Genomic DNA, 17254 nt, shown 5'->3' with positions numbered 1-17254 from the left:
GTTAAACAAACCTTGTCTGATTCTGTGTGTGTGAGGGGGTTTTGGCCTTTTTTGCATTCCTGGATGTTTAAGTAGTGAGAAAAGTGTTGTTACTGTAGTACTCATAGAAACAAGAGCCAAAACAATAAAAACAATAGCCAAGTCCACCCAATCATTGTACAGTGTTACCATCTAACTCTTACTGCAAAAAGGACCACAGCTATAGTCCCACACAAACACTTTGTTGAATGTTTCTCTGCCTGCCTAAGCATGTATCCTAGCATTCACACGCATGTGACTCGGTGTGCTCGCCAAAGGATACTTCAACATGAGGACGAGAGGAACCAGGGGATAGAGCCACTAAGCTTCTGAATGGTAGACAGCCTGCGCTACCATCAGCAGCCTGAATGCATCTTAACTGTTTTAAGAAGAAAAACAAAATGTCTTACAGATCCTTTGTTTACAGGCTTTTTGTCAGACTGAGGTCTGACAAACGGCAATCAACACCAATGACCATGAAGTCGGTTTTTCTGCAGCTGTTTCCAGCTTTTAAAAATTGACAGTTTAGATTTTTGTGAAGGAGTCACTCATGACTCATCGAGTGAATCCACAATCTGGCCAATTGACGGCATGTAGTCTGTTGATGTCACATTTTCAGATTGCTTCAGATTTCTTGGATTCCCGACTGAGCCAGGTGCCAAAAAAGTACCTGGTATCAGGTACTACAATCTAATGGAAATGGTAACCTAATTATAATAATAGCTGCTGTTAGAACTCATGAAGTAAGACAAACGAGCGACCGCAGGATAAAACAGGAAAGCGTAATTGGATACGTGGATGGTTTTTCAATGAGGATGTGTCGCTTGTGCGCGTGGGTGCATTTGTTTTTGTGTAACATCTGTTGCTTTCTGTGTTTGTTTATTTGTGCGTGCATGTGTTTATTTCTGCTTCACTGTGAGTGTGTTTGTGTGTGATTGTGTATGGGGGGGCAGGCTGACGCAGCAGAACCAACTGCAGCTTGGCGTGCAGTAGAGGCGGGGTACACACACTCCTCTACACACACTTTATACACACGAGCACAACTTTGTATATACTACAGCTGCACAAACTGCTCACAAGTCTGACGTTCGGATATTAAAGTGACTCGAAACGACACGTTGAGCATGTGCAGATATGTGGAAGGATAAACATGCGCTCGTGGACACACACACCAACACACCGTGGGATTGGTTTATCATGTGAACTGTCACTGTTGCTGGTTTTATTGCTGGAAAGAGACCACGTGAAAGAGAGAGAGGGAGCGAGGAGAGAGGCAGCGAGGGAGAGAGGTAAGTAATCAAAGGGGTGAGGACAGAGAAATAAGAGGGAGAGAGAAGGGAAAAGGAGTGAAGTGAGAGGACGGACAAGTGGACATAGATAGATAGATAGATAGATAGATAGATAGATAGACAGATAGATAGATAGATAGATAGATAGACAGATAGATAGATAGATAGATAGATAGATAGATAGATAGATAGATAGATAGATAGATAGATAGATAGATAGATAGATGCGTTGGAAAAGGAGGCGATCACCAGCACAGGCGAGGACGGGGGACAATGAAGATGAGGAGAAGGCGAACACATCCTTCAGAGTGCATTTCTTTAAAGGTGGAGCTCTTTTCTTTTTGAGCTGTGTGTCCGTCCTGTTGGCTTCTTTGTGTGCCGCATTTGTTTCCTCATGTCAAGTGTGTCGCCAAGTGACCAGTCAGCACATAAGTACTGGATGTTGTTGTAGGGCTGATGTGTGTGTGTGTGTGTGGGGGGGGGGTTGTGAAAACGAGCTGTGTTTGTGGAACGATCAGAGTGTGATGAAGAAGAAGGTGTAGAGAAGATACTTTCTGGCTCACACCTTTGGGAGCAGCCCTGCAGTGTGCATCAGGGGAATCTCCTGATTCTGAAATGTGACAATTTACTGTCTTCTGCCTCTGTTGGACACTTCTCACTGCTGCCACTGGGGTTTCTTTTTCACCACTTTCTGTTTTGTTTAGAAATCTTTGTCGAGTTTTTGTTCTGTTTGTGACACACCTGCGTTCAGCACGTATACTTCGAGTTCTCCGACTCTTGACCAATTGTCAGATGGTCCTGTTTGTTTACTCGAGCTTTCCGTGATCTCATCCTCACAGTGTTCCTTGTGTTTCACTTTTGCTTTCTTGACTGCCCCTTACATGCATTCTTCGTCATGCTCACTTATCATTTGATTAAAGACCTGGATCTTCTTTTTTTGTTCTCTGCTTCCATGTGTGTCCTGCATTTGAGTCCTCTTCGTCTCGTGACTGTTGACATACATAAAGCATGTATGTAAAGCATGTTTCGCCACAGCTAGCTACAACAGTGAACTGACATTTACTTGAATTCAGAAATTTCACTTAATTCATCTTAATTAAGCCTACAAATAAAACCAGGCAGGGTGGTAGTAATGCCCTCTGTTGGTCTCTTTGTGATAAAGTCACATGAAGGGAAACTGCTACCTGCTGCCTACAATAAGTAGGCAGCAGGTAGCCTAACCAAAAAGTTTGGTCAGGCTGTTTTCTTATATGCAATGTATATGTTTGTTCTTCTCCCACATTATTAGTTTACTAATAGGTTTACTGTTGTTAACTTAGAGTAGTTAAAGTGACACTTGACTTTTTTAACAGTGTGAAAACATCTATACGTATGTGTAAAACATACTATGACAAAGGCCTAGTTTTATACATTTCACTGTGTTGTACGATATTAAAATGACCACAGTTACTGTTACTGTCTACACATTCTGCCCCTGGTTAATGAAACCAAAGGATCATTTGCTGTGTCTTACTGATTCTTACTGTTAGCACAGTGTCTGCACAGTTTTTGCTTTTGTTAGGTTTTGTTTCCTGAAACCAGCTCTCTGCTACTGGAACAATAGAGCTGCTAGGTTTTCCTGTAACTACTAACTAGGTGCAGTACACACACACACACACACACACACACACACACACACACACACACACACACATACCTGATCATCCGTGCAATTAACAAACTAATTAAAATCTAGACCTTTCTTCACTAAAATGTTAACACACCTTTCTTGAGTGGTGTGTATCATGGGTCTTACTGTTTGTCAGATATTTTATTAAAAATTCTTCAAAAGGCACCAACAGCTCAAGCACAGTGGAGAAGTCTCGTTCAGGGACTTGAGAAATGGAGGTAAAGACTAGCAGACAGCAGCTTCCTGCAGCTGCTTTGATTGACAGCTCACCTGCCAAATAAAGCAGCCACTCCCATAATGGATACGCTTACCTGGAGTTATAAACCAGATAGAACAACCGCTCTACATTTGTTACAAAGGGGGAAACTTTCCAAGGAGACCAGTACAGTTTTTTTTAATACCAGGCAGCAAATGTGCTGTGAAATCGCTGTGGCCTCTAGCGGCCACTAGAGGAGCTGTAGTGGCTTTTAGGTTGGTTTCATTTTGTATCCCTGGAGTTTGCCTTTATAGTCAAAACATGGGAAAAACCGTCAGTAGTGTTTTGTTTATAATTTGCAAGGAAAAAGACTTCATTTGCCTTTCCATGTCTTTATGTCGTAGCTGTACACGGGGCAGTGTGAAAAACATTTGAAACCAACAGTCAGAGAGCGCAGCTCCCCTCTAAGGCAAAGGGCTAGACTAAAACTTTGGTGTTTTATGATGTTTTTATTACAATATCATGACTTTAGCCTGCTAGGGCGACAATGTGATGTTGTAGGGCAACATATTAGAAAATAGTGTGCCGTACAGCTCTCGCCATGCTCTTTCATGTAATATATTACTGGATATTTCTGTTTCTTCAAATTATTTTGAGGATTGACTTGAAGGTCAAGTTCAAGTGCTTAGCCATCCTATATATTCATGTCCCCCAATTGCTAGTATATTGCTGTGGATTTTGAAGATGATCCGTCGAAAATTGTGGATAATATAAAGCTTTTATTGATTTTCACATTTGGTGCAACCTTGATTAGATTTTCACCTAAATTAAATCAGCTCGAGCTGTTATTGGTATCTACCATCACACAGAATTGAACATGATATCATGAAAACTTTGGACACTAGACAAACAGACAGACAAACAAAGGGAATGGGTTACATACTCCCCCCTCTCTTTGGGGGGAGAACAACTGGAATTGCAGATGCTCTCGTTCATGTTTGGACTAGTGCTGGTGTCTTTGGCCCCTTCCTTTTGCCCCTCCATTGTTCTTAAAACCCTTTTTGTGATGTAGTGAACCAACTAAATCTGCTTCTGTCTCTTCCCTTGGTTTTTTGCACTTTGCCCTCTTTGTGATGAAGTCTGCTGGTTCTCCCATTTACAGTTCGAGACAAACTTTCAGCCAATCACAGATTGCCCCAAGGTGATTTGCTGGAATGTGTCACAGGCATGTGTCTCTTTACTTCCACTTTGGTTAAACGAGCTGAATAACGTTCTGTGCAACAGCACAGAGCTATGCAGACAGGAAGGAAATTGGCATCTATTAATGTTACTAATTAAAGTCTCTCTAGAACTCTTACAGTTTCTTAAAAAACTGGATGATAAAAGGTGACAATCAAAAAAATTTCCACTAGAGACCAAAGCACAGCAGATTAAGTGTTTATGCTTTAGCTGTTGTTTAGCTGTTTCCACCTTGCATCTAGAACTCCCTTAACGACGATGACCTGCGATGTATAAATGCATCCTGGATCGCCAACTTTCGTGCTCATTCAGCACTTCTTTATTGATTTGTGCCACAGAGCATTGGAAATAATATAACTCCTACATGTTGGGCCTGTACTCATAGAAGAGTCGTTGCTCCACATTTAAATATTTACACACTCTCACACCCGGAGCTACTCGTTTGTTATGTAATGTCTGGCTAAATAATTCATGTTCGTTTTGTGTGTTCACTGCCAGATGATACAGAAATTATTCGCGGACCCATTCGAGCTCACTCTGCTTTGTTCTTGATGCAGCTTTTCATGTCAAATATGCCAGCCCGTACCAGAGACAGTCAGACATGTGGATAAGTAGGCAGAGGAGGAGGAAGTTAGTGATGATGTGTGTCAGATAAACACTGACGGAGATATGAAGACGCTGGTTTGATGCGCCCCTGCGAGTAGTTTCAGGAAATAAATGCTCGTTGATAAGGCGAGGCAGATCAGTTGATTTCTGCAGAACTGGAGGCTGACTTTAAGAAACTTTGTGAAACAATAAAATTCTCAAGTCAATGATGAATCGATAAAATGTTGCAAAACTGGTTATGCTGTACACTTGGCACGTGGAGGCCTTTTGCGTGTGGGTGCTTGACTCATTACTTAAAAGCAAGCTTAAAGGCAGCTGAGGAGGAACTCGTGTTCAGGAAGTCTGTGTGGATGCATTACACAACACTCAAACTCACAAATGCTGATTTGAGTCATTTTGCTATCAAACGTCTGCTGTTTCCTATTTAAAATCATGCTGTGAGTCTGCTGTGTGTGCGAGCGCTTTGTTGTTGTTGTGGTTGGTAAATGTAATCAGCCATACATTATGCAAGTGTGTCTCACTTCTATAACTTTGTCGCTGGAAGAAAGGCACTCATATTAACATATTGAGTTTCTGAAATAGACAGCAGTTGTTTTTCCTTTTAAGGTGTATTTTATGTTTAAACATAAATGCTGTGTACGGTAAACATATGTTCTTTTCTGCTAAACATGTACTGGTTAGTGATGCTAGAACTTTTGACTTGACAAAGACAGACTCAACTACATATCCGGGCTCGTGTCTAACACTAGGAGAGGCTTATTCCCATACCGGGAGTTGAACCCGGGATACCTGGGTGAAATCCAGGAATCCTGGCCGCTAGACCACATGGGAACCGATTGGGAGGGTTGGATTTTATACTTTCTGCAGCTGCACATCCTTTAGGGTCTGCCTGGGTCCCTGTAATATAAGTTGGATCATCAGACAATGAGCATAAGGGTCCACACAGACTAGTCCGCTGGAGCAAATACACCTGCATCCAGGCGGATCCAAGTGAAATATAACAGGAATGACGACTCAGCGTCAGGTCTCTAGCTATCTGTGTGCATGTCCACAAGTTAGAGGACATACGGAGGGTTGTTCCCAGGACTTTTGAAATTGGGGGTCCAGCAACTAGTCAGTGTAATGCAAACTAACAATATAACTTGAAAACTAGTGCAAAATTCAGTGAGTAGCTTAGCCTCTGAGATGAAGGCCTAGAGACCAGTTGGCAAACTTAGTCGCTAGGGAAAAATGTATATTTTCTGACCCGCTTGCAAGTGATGGGTCCACTGAAGCATGTGTACAGTATATGCACAGGTGGTAGGGACTTGGAATAAGGAGAGCAGAAGTGCATGAAGATATTTTTCTCTTTTTCATTTAATTTGTTTATTACTACTGTGGCTTTTAAAAAAGCATTAGTTAGTTACCAGTTATGTTTTTACCCCTGTTTGAGGAAGAACATTTTGTTATCTGACTATAAGAGCTGTGTCACATGGACAAACAACAAACTGGCGTTTGTTCATGCCAAGCAGCTTCAGGCTGAAGGCCGGTCTGCTGTTTAACCCAGCTCACATGACAGGGCTCGAAGTGGCACTCGGATTATAATGTACCTTGAAATGTTTGTTGCCCCGAAGGAAATTTCCCAGTGGATTTCAAAGAAGGAATAAAAAGAAAGAAGATGAGCCTAACTCATCAGCTCTCCATCTGTCTCTCTGTTGGATCTTTTTGTGTGTGTGACTGGAGCTGCTCCCAAAGAGCTGTCTGACATTTCAGTGTGCCTGACACTTTTAAATGAGTTCATTTGTCTGTCTCCTAAAAGTCCTGTTGTTAGAGAGCCTGAATGAAGGAGGAAACATCACGTTCTCACAGGAGAAGCTCAGCTTGACCCCAAGCTGTTGCCAAATGCAGTGGTTTTTATTAGGTTAAAGTTAATTTACTGCTGTGTTGGAACAGATATTTCATCCAAATAAGTTACCAAGATATCACTAATGTCCTGGTTTCATGAAATAAAAATGCATGGTTTTATTTTTTTTTAGACTAAGTTCCATTTTTTCAATTTGGAAATTAGTAGCACATTATTGTCCACATTACGGACCTTTTTCCTTTGGATGTTTTTGCTTCCACATGTCCATTTAAGTTCTTAGCAAAGTTACAAAGGCAAGGCTGAGATGGTTTGGTCATGTGCAGAGGATGGATAGTGGACATGCTGGGAAAAGGAAGATGGAGCTGCCAGGCAGAAGAAGAAGAAGAAGAAGAGGATGGGTCATGTGATATATATGCTCTTCGCAGAGATCTTAGACCCACTTTTGGAGTCCTCAGAATTAACAGATCACTGCCATGTCATTTTTTGGGGGGAGCCAGAAATGACTGTTAATGTTAGGAAGCTGTATCTACAAACTGTGCAGGTCCAATATACAGACACATTGAAAAATGCCTCTGTCTTCGTTCTCAATCATCCAGTTGTTAAGTGCTTGAGCAACTGGAGTTCTTTTTTAGGTTCTGGGAGAAGTTTTATTCACATGTATGAGTTCTGAAAGATTAATGAGTCTGTGAATTAAACGTGAATCAAACCCAGGACACCTGAGTGAAAACCAGGAGTCCTAACTGCTTGACTCCCACATGGGAGAGTGTGCAAGGCTATCTCCACTCTTAAGGATATTCCCATAGTGCAGTCCTGAAGCCCCCTTGAAACTGGTTGTGAAGAGGGTGCTCCATCAAAGAAACTTGGGAGTGCTAAGACACTGTTTTAGCTGCCACGAATTTGCATTGAAGTCATTCCTCCATTGCACATGAATAGCTTCCACTAGTACCTTTGTTGATCCGTAAGTATGTGTAATACTAAAGCCTTTTCCCATACCAGGAGTTAAATTTGAACTTGCCCAGGGCATACCCTGCTTCACACCCTATGGCAGCTGGTATTGGCTCCAGCCGCCACCCCTTTCTGGGGCTACACAGACACACATACAAGCACACACTGAGCCTGGGGGGTCTGAAGCTGGAGGCAGTGGACTAGAAGGAAACAGGCCTGACATTTAGACTGCTGGCAGAGTATTGTGGTATCAAAGAGTCACATTTTACTCCTCTGATAGGGCCAAACAGAAACATGAGCTGGGAGGGGAGTAGGTTTTTGACGGTTGATTATTTGCGGCTAAGTATACCAGACTTATTAACTTCACATGTAAGGCTACAGCAGTGGGGGTGCTGGTACAGCAGTAGCTGCATCGCGTGGGACACTTTTACATAACCACCAATTAGCCCAGATTTAGACATAATTTATAAACTTCGTTGGTTCTGATGCGAGCATAAAATTATATTGATCCACGAAATTATGAAACCTACTCGGCATATGGGAAGAAAGACTGGGATAGTGGGATCAAATGGAAATAACAGAGACATGAAAGTAAACTAGTTACATGAGTAACTCTGAGTAAGTACAGGAGTGGTTTGACAAAGTAAAGCAGTTATAATGTCGTGTTCCAAGGGTTGGGATAACATCCGGCTTGGAAATGAAACATTTCTGGATCATTTACAATCTGAAATAGGAAGAGTAGAAAGATAAAGACAAAGACAATTAGCTCAACTGTCCCATATATTCACCACACAGTCATTAAGTCGTATTCTATTAAGCTTTTGTCTGTACCCTGCCTGGAGGAGAGAAGGGAGATAGGTGTCTTTTGAGCTCAGATTGTGATTGCAAGAAATCAGTCTGTGGAAGATAAGTATCTTTTTTATTTAATTAAAACCAAAGTCTTCTTGTAACTTTATTCCAAGTGCTTAAATCTGACAGAAGTCTGAATGTGGGCTCTAGTGTGGACTGTAGGCCCAAATCTCCTCCTGCCGACTGATGCAGTTCATAAATGTGACATTTCATTGATTCAGATCATGTTGCCTCTAAATGTAATGCCAATCTCAGCCTCTAAAGCTTCTTATTAGCACTTTTTGTTTTCTTAGTATATGTTTTTTTAACTGTCATTTTACACTGAGTGTAAAGCTTCAGGAAAGATTCCCTCAGGCTGACTAAGGTTTCACTGTGGTCATGAAGCTTGGTATCAGGACTTACCAAGTGTTTTTTTACAAGTGTTTTTCTTACTCAGTGTTTTTCTCATTTTTGCTATGTAACTTTGCACTGTCCACTTTCTGCTGCAAAACAAATTTTCCACTTGTGGGACTAATAAAGGTTATCTTATCTTATCTTATCTTATCTTATCTTAACCCCTTCTCATAGGTGTTAATGTGTTTACAGTAGCCTAACCACAGCTCTGAAGATGTAAAGTTAGGAAATTATCATTTGTCAACAAGCTTCAGTAATACCAAGTGTGGCTGGGATTGAGCTTTCCTTCCAAATATTTTGCAAAGCTGTTTTTCTTGAGTAATGTGTCAGGAACATATCATCTATTCAAATATCGACTAGCTAGCTAACGTACTGCTAACTTCTAACTTTCTTTCATAAATGCCTGGATGTTAAATTCTGTTGAATATATTGGATATTACACAACCACTGGTTGCTAGGGAACCATTTTCATTGCCTTAATAGTTGCCTAGTGCTTCCTGGAGGTTGCTGCCTGTCACTTGTCAAAAGAAGGCACCACACTAGTAAGCTGCTAGTGATTGCTTTGGTTGCTAACAAGTTGCCATGGTTGCCTGTAGTTTTTCACATCTGTCTACAAATACTCGCTAACTACTAGTCAAATGGTAGTAAAACTTGATGAAGTGCCACACAAACTGGAAATGGAGAAGGCCAAAGTGAAGTCAACGTGTTTTAAAAGTCCATAATTTATATTTAAGTACAACTCCACAAATATTTTAGCAACCATAGCAATCACAAGGACGTTTTTGCCAACCAGTTCTGAAATAACTGGTTGGCAAACCAGTGGATATAAGGTGGTTGCTTGGTGATCACTAGACCTGTGTGATTGGGACTTTAGCGTGACTTTCCATTCAAGTGCCTTCAACAGTTTCTGGAGGTTGAAAGCAGTGGTTGGGGAAGACTTACTTCTCTCTCGTGACCATCTATTCCGACTGCTGCATATTGCTGGCAGTAAAATGGCAGTTAGCTTCCGTCTGCTGTACCAAAAGCCCAGTTGTCCCCTGAAAGCCACCAACCGATTTGAAATGCTTAATGACATGTTCCCATACCGGGAGTTGAACCCGGGCCACCTGGGTGAAAACCAGGAATCCTAACCGCTAGACCATATGGGAACTTGACACAATAGAAAATAAATAAACCCATAAACCTGAAAAATAATCCAGGGCCTTTTTATGTAGGCCTCGAATGCTGTTGATAAACTCCACTGGGGGTCCAAAAAGTGAGTTAGGGGTGGGATCACAAATAAAACCTAACAAAATATATTTTTTTTAATTTTGTGAGTTGAATAAGTGATTTTAGTGAGTCCAAATAACCCTATTTTTGATGGTTTGCATGTTTGATTTGGTAAAGACCTTATGCCAAATGCAGCCCTTTTCATTTATCAGGTCTGGGGACTAACACTCGAAGTACACTGGCTTGTGGTCTCCTTAAATACTTCTAGGACTAGCAGTATTTGAACCCATGTCCCTAAAGTGACTGGAGCCTTAATCTTAGACCAGCTGAGAACGCAACAAGAACCTTACCATTGCAGCAAACAGTTTTCAAAAGGTGCACTTTGAAGGCAAAGAGTTACTGAGTTTTATTGCACTTTTTACAGTTAGCAAGTGTTTGTGATCAAGTTAGCGTCTGCCATGCAAACTAGGGGCAACTGAGGCAACAAACTGCTGTGGCTCACAAGGAGGGTTTTGGTGCAAGACCCTCTTTGTGAACAATTTCACATTGTGACTGTCAGGAACCTCCGTCAACCATTCACCAGCCAGTTGGGAAATACAAGTGCCCTGTGATTAGCAAGTTGTTGCCAGCTGGTGTCTAGGTCTGTGTGACTGGGGCTTTCGTGACCAACTTTCACAGCAAGTGACTTTAACGTCCAGCAACTCCTCGCCAATGTTCAGGGAATACATGTTTTTGCTTATGACCTGGTCATGGACTTGTCTCTAGGCCTGTATAAACTTGATCCTTAACATCTTATGGTTAATGGTCACGTTTCTGCAAAACATCCAAAGACTATGTTTCCTGGGTGACATCTGGGTACATCTATCTTTTTTACTGTCTGTGTGCTGTCAGGTGAAACAGAAGTTAAAGTTCCTTGCTCCTGGAAACCTCACTGACCAGTTCGGATAGGAATCTTTCTCTGTTCAAATTCCCTGTCTGTGATTTCCCATCTGGACTCAGCCGGAAACTGAGAACTTCTCCAGCCTGCAGGCAGCTCCTGGCCCAGATACCAACAGACTCATCTTCAGTCTGTTGCTCAGCAGTGGGAGAAACATGCTCTGTGCTAATTAAAGTATCTCCCTCAGCTGGGTTTCACTTGAGTCAGCGGATTTCGTTTGTATAAGAGTGATTTCCATCGGCCTCTCATTCACCCCAGGCAGCTGTACTTGTATGTATTTGTCTCACATACTCAGAGGAAATAACATTCTCCCTGTTTTGTTTTGTTTCTCCATTTTCTGTTTTTTTTTATGTCTATATTTTCATTATGGTCCTGTTAGGATTACGTCTAGGTTTTACAGAACAGGCCCAATTCACAAATAATACAGTAGCTTTCTTGTTTTTTGGCAGCATAAATCGTGAGCTCAAAAAGTAGGCTGGAAGTATTATTAAAGAAGCTTGTTCTGTAGCAAGTCGAAAGGGTTTTGAAATGCTGATTTTGTTTCATTTTTAGACTCCAAGGGTCAAATAAATCTACCTCTTGACATCCTACCGATGAGTTACTGTCGCCTGGCTTTCACTCTTCAGATTTCCCCGTTCGCTCCTCACATCTTTCACTGTGGTGCATCTCCCCGTTTTCACCTGTCAGCTCAATCTCATTGGTCAAACTGTCACTCGACTTGTGTCTCCCATTGCTGCTGTCTTTTTCTATCTTTTTCTTGGCAGTGTTGTGTTTCAGCTGCCTTCTGCAGATTGTCAGGTGATGGCAGATGACAGAGGGCAGGCGAAAGACAAGAAAAACAAACAGTGAATTTGTGAGGAAGGAAACTGGGAGGACAGAGAGATATAAAAAGGAGAGCGAGAAGATTGGAGAGATTAACTGAAAATTGCATAATGTGCCATAACAGGCTTCTAGTTTAATCCATGGTTATGTATGATCATCAGGGATTCTCCTGCCACCATGAATTTCAGAAATGAAGGAAAAACCTGTAGCTCCATCACACCAAAGTAAAAATAAAACAGCAACGTGGGAAAAATCGGTGGTTTCCCAGTGATTGCAATAACTTTTTTGCGGTCTGAGAAAAGTTACAAGTAATTGTGTCGACAAACATCACCCAGAGGTTGAGCGTGCAATACCCATGATCTCTGGGTGACTACTTTCAATTGTAATGTGATTACACAAGTTGCCTGATGGTAGGCAACCTATCTCCAAGCAGTTGTTTTAAGTTCCTACTCGTTCTGACTGCAATCAGACAGATTGTCCATCTAAATAGCCATAATTTACAAACAGACTGATTACCAACACATTGCAATCATTTGCAGCAGCTGGCATCAGATTTTTGATTATTGCCAATTCATCAAATGAATTTCCATATTGTTACAAACAGATTGCATGTAGTCTCCAGCTTGACCCCATTCAATCCCCAAATGAGGCAAGCGCTTTTCCACGCTGTCAGTCTCATTACTTGACTCTAATGTGTGCTCTGGCACTTAATTTTAACTGAATTGGAACAACTAAACATGCAGGAAAAATAAGGGACTTAAAAGAGTAGAGTAAAACTTTAACAAAATACTAAGGAAAGCAGCAAAGTAACAAGGACAGAATAAGAAGATAAAATTAGGATGAGGCTGAATAAAAGAAAGTGAGCAGTGACAAAGTGAAAGTTGGCTAAGGGATGCTGGGTAAAAGCAAAAATTAAAGAGAAGGAAGAAGGAAAGATGGATTGGTGGGTGTGTGGTTGAGAATGAAAGATCGTTACAGTGTTCTGCCCTCTGAGAAGGAGAGCTTCATTCATCAGCTTCTCTATTAGTCTATTTGTGTGTGTGTGGGTGTGTTTCAGTAGTGCCGATTTCCAGCAGGCGTTCCAGTTTGAAGAATGTGTGTTTGTGCAATAACTACTGGATACTTTTTTATGTATGTGTACGTTACATATGACATTCACTTGGTGTTTACACCAAGATCAACAGAGTATTAAAAACTGTAACTCACCAGACAGGTTTGGAAAATGCTGCTTTTCCAGAAGTTCCTTCTTCTGTGTGTATATGTGGTGTGTGTGTGTGTGTGTGTGTGTGTGTGTGTGTGTGTGTGTGTGTGTGTGTGTGTGTGTGTGTGTGTGTGTGTGTGTGTGACTGTTATTACCAGCCTGGCTGACAATGATGTGCTTGTCTGTTGTTTATGTGCTCACTCTGACGGTGCAGTTTTCTCTCTGCTGAAGGTCATTTGAGGTTGATATTTAGATTTTCTGCTGAAAAGCTCGAGAGCTGAAAGTCAAACCCTGACTACTGCATGTTGTCATATCATACTATACATCTTTTTATATTAAGACATATATAAAACAATAAGTGTGTGTGTGTACCATGGTTAGACATCTTTGTGAAGACAGAAAATTGACATGCCACTATATATACTGTACCAACAGCCCTTATTGGGACAAAATGCCCATCACCACGAGTTTGAAGGCGTTTTTGAGGCTCAAAATGTGGTTTTAGTGACAGGGTTACAATTAGTTTGTGGTTAGATTTAGGGCTGATTTAGGCTGAGGGTTAGGGTTAGGCATTCATCTTTGATGGTTAGGGTAAGCAACTAGGGAAAGCATTTTGTCAATTAGATGTCCTCACTAAGATAAGAAAATAAGAGGGTGTGTGCATATTCAGTTCTTGGTCACTTAATTAGGTACACCTGTTTGTTGAACAGTTTGTCAACACAAATATTTAATGAGCTCAGTGCATTTAGGATTATAGACATGGTCAAGACAAGCTGCTGAAGTTCAAAAAGAGCATCAAAATGTAGAAGAAAGGAGATTTAAGTGACTTTGAATGTGGCATCCCTGTTGCTGCCAGACGGGCTGGTCTGAGTGTTTCAGAAACTGCTCCCCTGCTGACATTTTCACACAGAACCATCTCTATGGTTTACAGAGAATGGTCTGAAAAAGCGGCAGTTCTCTGGGAGAAAATGTCATGTTTGATGCCAGAGGTCAGAGGAGAATGGCAGAGTAATTAGAAGTAACTCGAATAATCAGTTGTTGCAGTCAAGGTGTGCTGCAAAGAATCTCTGAATTCAGAACACATTACACCTTGAAGCAGCTCGGCTACAGCAGCAGAAGACCACACCGTATCAGCTAAGAACAGGAAACTGAGGCCACAGTTCACGCAGGCTGACAAAAATCAAACAGAAGACTGAAAAAATGCCGCCCAGTCTGTTGAGCCGCTGTCAGAGCATCTGTCCAACTCCCCCCAGTGTGTAATTCTAGTAATTTAACAACTCTCAGTGTAGTTCAGAGCTTTCCGTTTTTTGAACTTCATGGTCTTTGCTTTTGTTCATTGGATTACCTGCTTACATCCTAAAAAACGTTAATTTTAACTCAACAATCTGGCTTCACACGTCTGTATTTGGCTCCTCCTTCAGCACTCCACACGGCCTGAAGCACACTTTTGGAACATGACACTTCTTTATGTTTTCTGTCTGCTCCACCATCAGCTTGTCGGCCCCTCTGTAGGAGAATCTGCAGTGACATTCGTATCGGGCTCTTCAAACGATGCTTTATGTTGGGGCTCCTCGTTGTGACATGAAAAGGCTCTGCTGAGCTGTCCAGCTTTGTGTTGGATTTGGTTTTCATCTTTAGTCCCTTTATGGTGGCTGAGCGTGAGCCCCTCGTCCTTCCTACATTACTTCAATCACAAATTTCTCTTTTTTCCCCCTTGATTACCCCTTTCAGTATTTTTCCTATGCTCTCCTTAGAACCTCCTTTCCTTTCTTTGTCAAGTACCTTTTATCACCTGCTGATTTCTGTTATCTGATGCATTCATTTCTCTCTTCTGGCTCATTCCCTAATTCATTTATTTCCCCTCCTACTACACTTGTTCACTTGTCCTAAACATTTGTTTACTTCCTCATTTGCTCTCCTTTCCTTCGGCCTCCTTCGTACCTCTTTCCTTCTTTCTGTCTAGACAGACTCAGCAGTAGATATTCTGTAATCAGCCTCACATGTTCCTCGGCTCACACAGGGCTGCTGCTGTCCCCACACAAACTGCCTGGACCCGTGTATATATATGTGTGTGTGTGCACCTCCTTCCAGCCCTACTTTTTGATCTAAGTGCCAGTCTATTTCACATGCAAATGATTTAAAGTGTATCTCTCTCTCTTTTCCTCTCCTCTGTCATCCCTCCCTTCGTCCAGCTGCAGCGTGAAGCAGAGAGAGGATGCCTTTATGTTTGGAAAGGCTGTAACCCCAGAAATTGGGCCACAAGATTTTCTGCTCCATGTCAGGTCAAATATCTCTAGAAATAACTGTGTGTGCTTCTTACCAGTTCATGATGTGTGACATCCTCATAGTGAGGTCACAGGGAGGTAGTTTGGGCAGATGCTGCTGAGCACACAAATCACATGTTTTGAAGGTTCAGGTGAATTTGTGTTTGAACCACGCGTGTTTTGAAACTTGTCTTGGTAGAGTTATGTTAACTAAGCACAAAGGTATCCAACTGTGTCCAGTCATGGCAGGATCTTTGATGTATAGTGCTGTCGACTAAACCTAATAACTGGTTATGGCAGCAACAACTGTTTGTGAAAACAGGCAATGAGTCTTTTACAGCGCTGTGGAGGAGTTTTGACCCACTGTTCTTTGAGGAATTGTCTTAATTCAGCCACATTGGTCGACTGTTGGTCTGATGTTCATTAATGAAATGCTGTGTGGGTTTTACTCCAGATGTAACGGGACTCAAACCTTCCAAAAAGTCCCGTTTTGGCCTCATCAGTCCACAGAATATTTTCCCAGAAGTCTTGGAAATCATCTGGATGTTTTTTTTTGTTTGTTTTTTTTTACCAAATGTGAGACAAGACTTTGTGTTGTTTTTGGAAAGCAGTGGTTTTCTGGAGTTCTTTAGATGTTGTTCTGTGCTCTTTTGTGACCTCCTGGATGAGTCGTCATTGCACTCTTGGAGTAAGTATTTTAACACTTGATTTCCCTTCAACTCTTTGTATGTTAGAACTTTTCTCCGGGGCTGGCTGGCAGACCAACAACAGGTTGTATCATGTATTTTTCACACTGTGCTCATTGACAAATGACACTTCTGCAGGGAAATGGGGACTTTGAAGCTGCCCACTGGACAGCCAAAGTGCCACCGCTGAACCATAATTTAAGAATAAGGCAGCAGTGTGGCATCTTTGAGAGGATTCAGTGAATAAATCCATAATGTTGTGAAACTGTCACATTTCCAGCATAAGTAACTTTTTAAGAAGTGGGTTTTTTGATGGGTGATTCATGTATGCATGTCATTTTTATGTCCCTATGTCCAAAGAATTTAAAGATATTGATTCTTCTTATTCAGTTATATTATTAACCAGCAGTAACTGTCCAGAGCTGTTGCCAAACTGGACTGAGTGGCTCTTGCTTCTAGTAAGACTTTAGCAGCAGTTATAACATCAGAAACTGCTTCATGGTCATGATGTTAATTTGCTTGAGTATCACAAACGTTGGGTATTTGTTGCTTAAATGTTCCCGAACAGAAAAACACTTAAATATCAGACTGTCACACTAAAGTCTCTAAGCAGGACTAGAGCATACATAACACCACTTATTAAACCAGGCCATGCAAAAATATATAATTTTAATAAGTGAAAACTGAGGAAAATTATTGATGGTAACCTTTGGCAGTCTTGAGGCAAACACTATAAGAGGATATATATTTTCTATTGTGATGATGAAAAATATAATCACGGCAGGAAGCCCTTTGCTAAAAATATTTGCAAAATAGGTTTGTTGCTGGATCTTTTCACAAAATACTTGTGAAGCATTTAGGTGGAGCACAAACACACTTAGCAGCTACAACCTCAGAGGCTGAAATCAGTCCTCAGAATCACATTATTACAGCACAGTCTGTGTGCGCGCGTTCACAGGTAATTATGTTTGGTTTTAAAGTTAATTTCAGTCTCTGGTGACTTACTTTTTATTTTTAAACTAACTGGGACAAAATTCTGTTGCCAAGCAGTTCCAACCAAAATGCAGCTTTCTGATTGGCTGAGCCCA

General features: G+C 41.4%; 1 protein-coding gene and 1 non-coding gene across 4 annotated transcripts in view; one reads left to right on the top strand and one right to left on the bottom strand.

The window, feature by feature from the left end:
* The window catches only part of nhsl2 (NHS-like 2), a 187398-nt gene that overhangs the window by 24133 nt on the left and 146011 nt on the right, over positions 1-17254 (top strand). The window contains exon 1 of one of the 3 annotated variants that reach the window (XM_039610132.1): positions 1450-1631. The exons of the other annotated variants lie outside the window; for them this stretch is intronic. Within the exon in view, the coding sequence (XP_039466066.1) occupies positions 1532-1631 (100 nt within the window). The 5' untranslated portion in view covers positions 1450-1531. Of the gene's footprint in view, positions 1-1449; positions 1632-17254 lie in introns of those variants that run through there. 3 annotated transcript variants of the gene reach the window in all.
* Positions 10124-10195, bottom strand: trnae-uuc. The gene has a single exon. It is a non-coding gene; the product is annotated as a tRNA-Glu (tRNA).

Source organism: Oreochromis aureus, linkage group 3, assembly GCF_013358895.1.
Source record: "Oreochromis aureus strain Israel breed Guangdong linkage group 3, ZZ_aureus, whole genome shotgun sequence".
Lineage (NCBI taxonomy): Eukaryota > Metazoa > Chordata > Actinopteri > Cichliformes > Cichlidae > Oreochromis > Oreochromis aureus.
The sequence above is the reverse complement of the archived record's forward strand: the minus strand, read 5'-3'. Positions and strand labels throughout refer to the sequence as shown.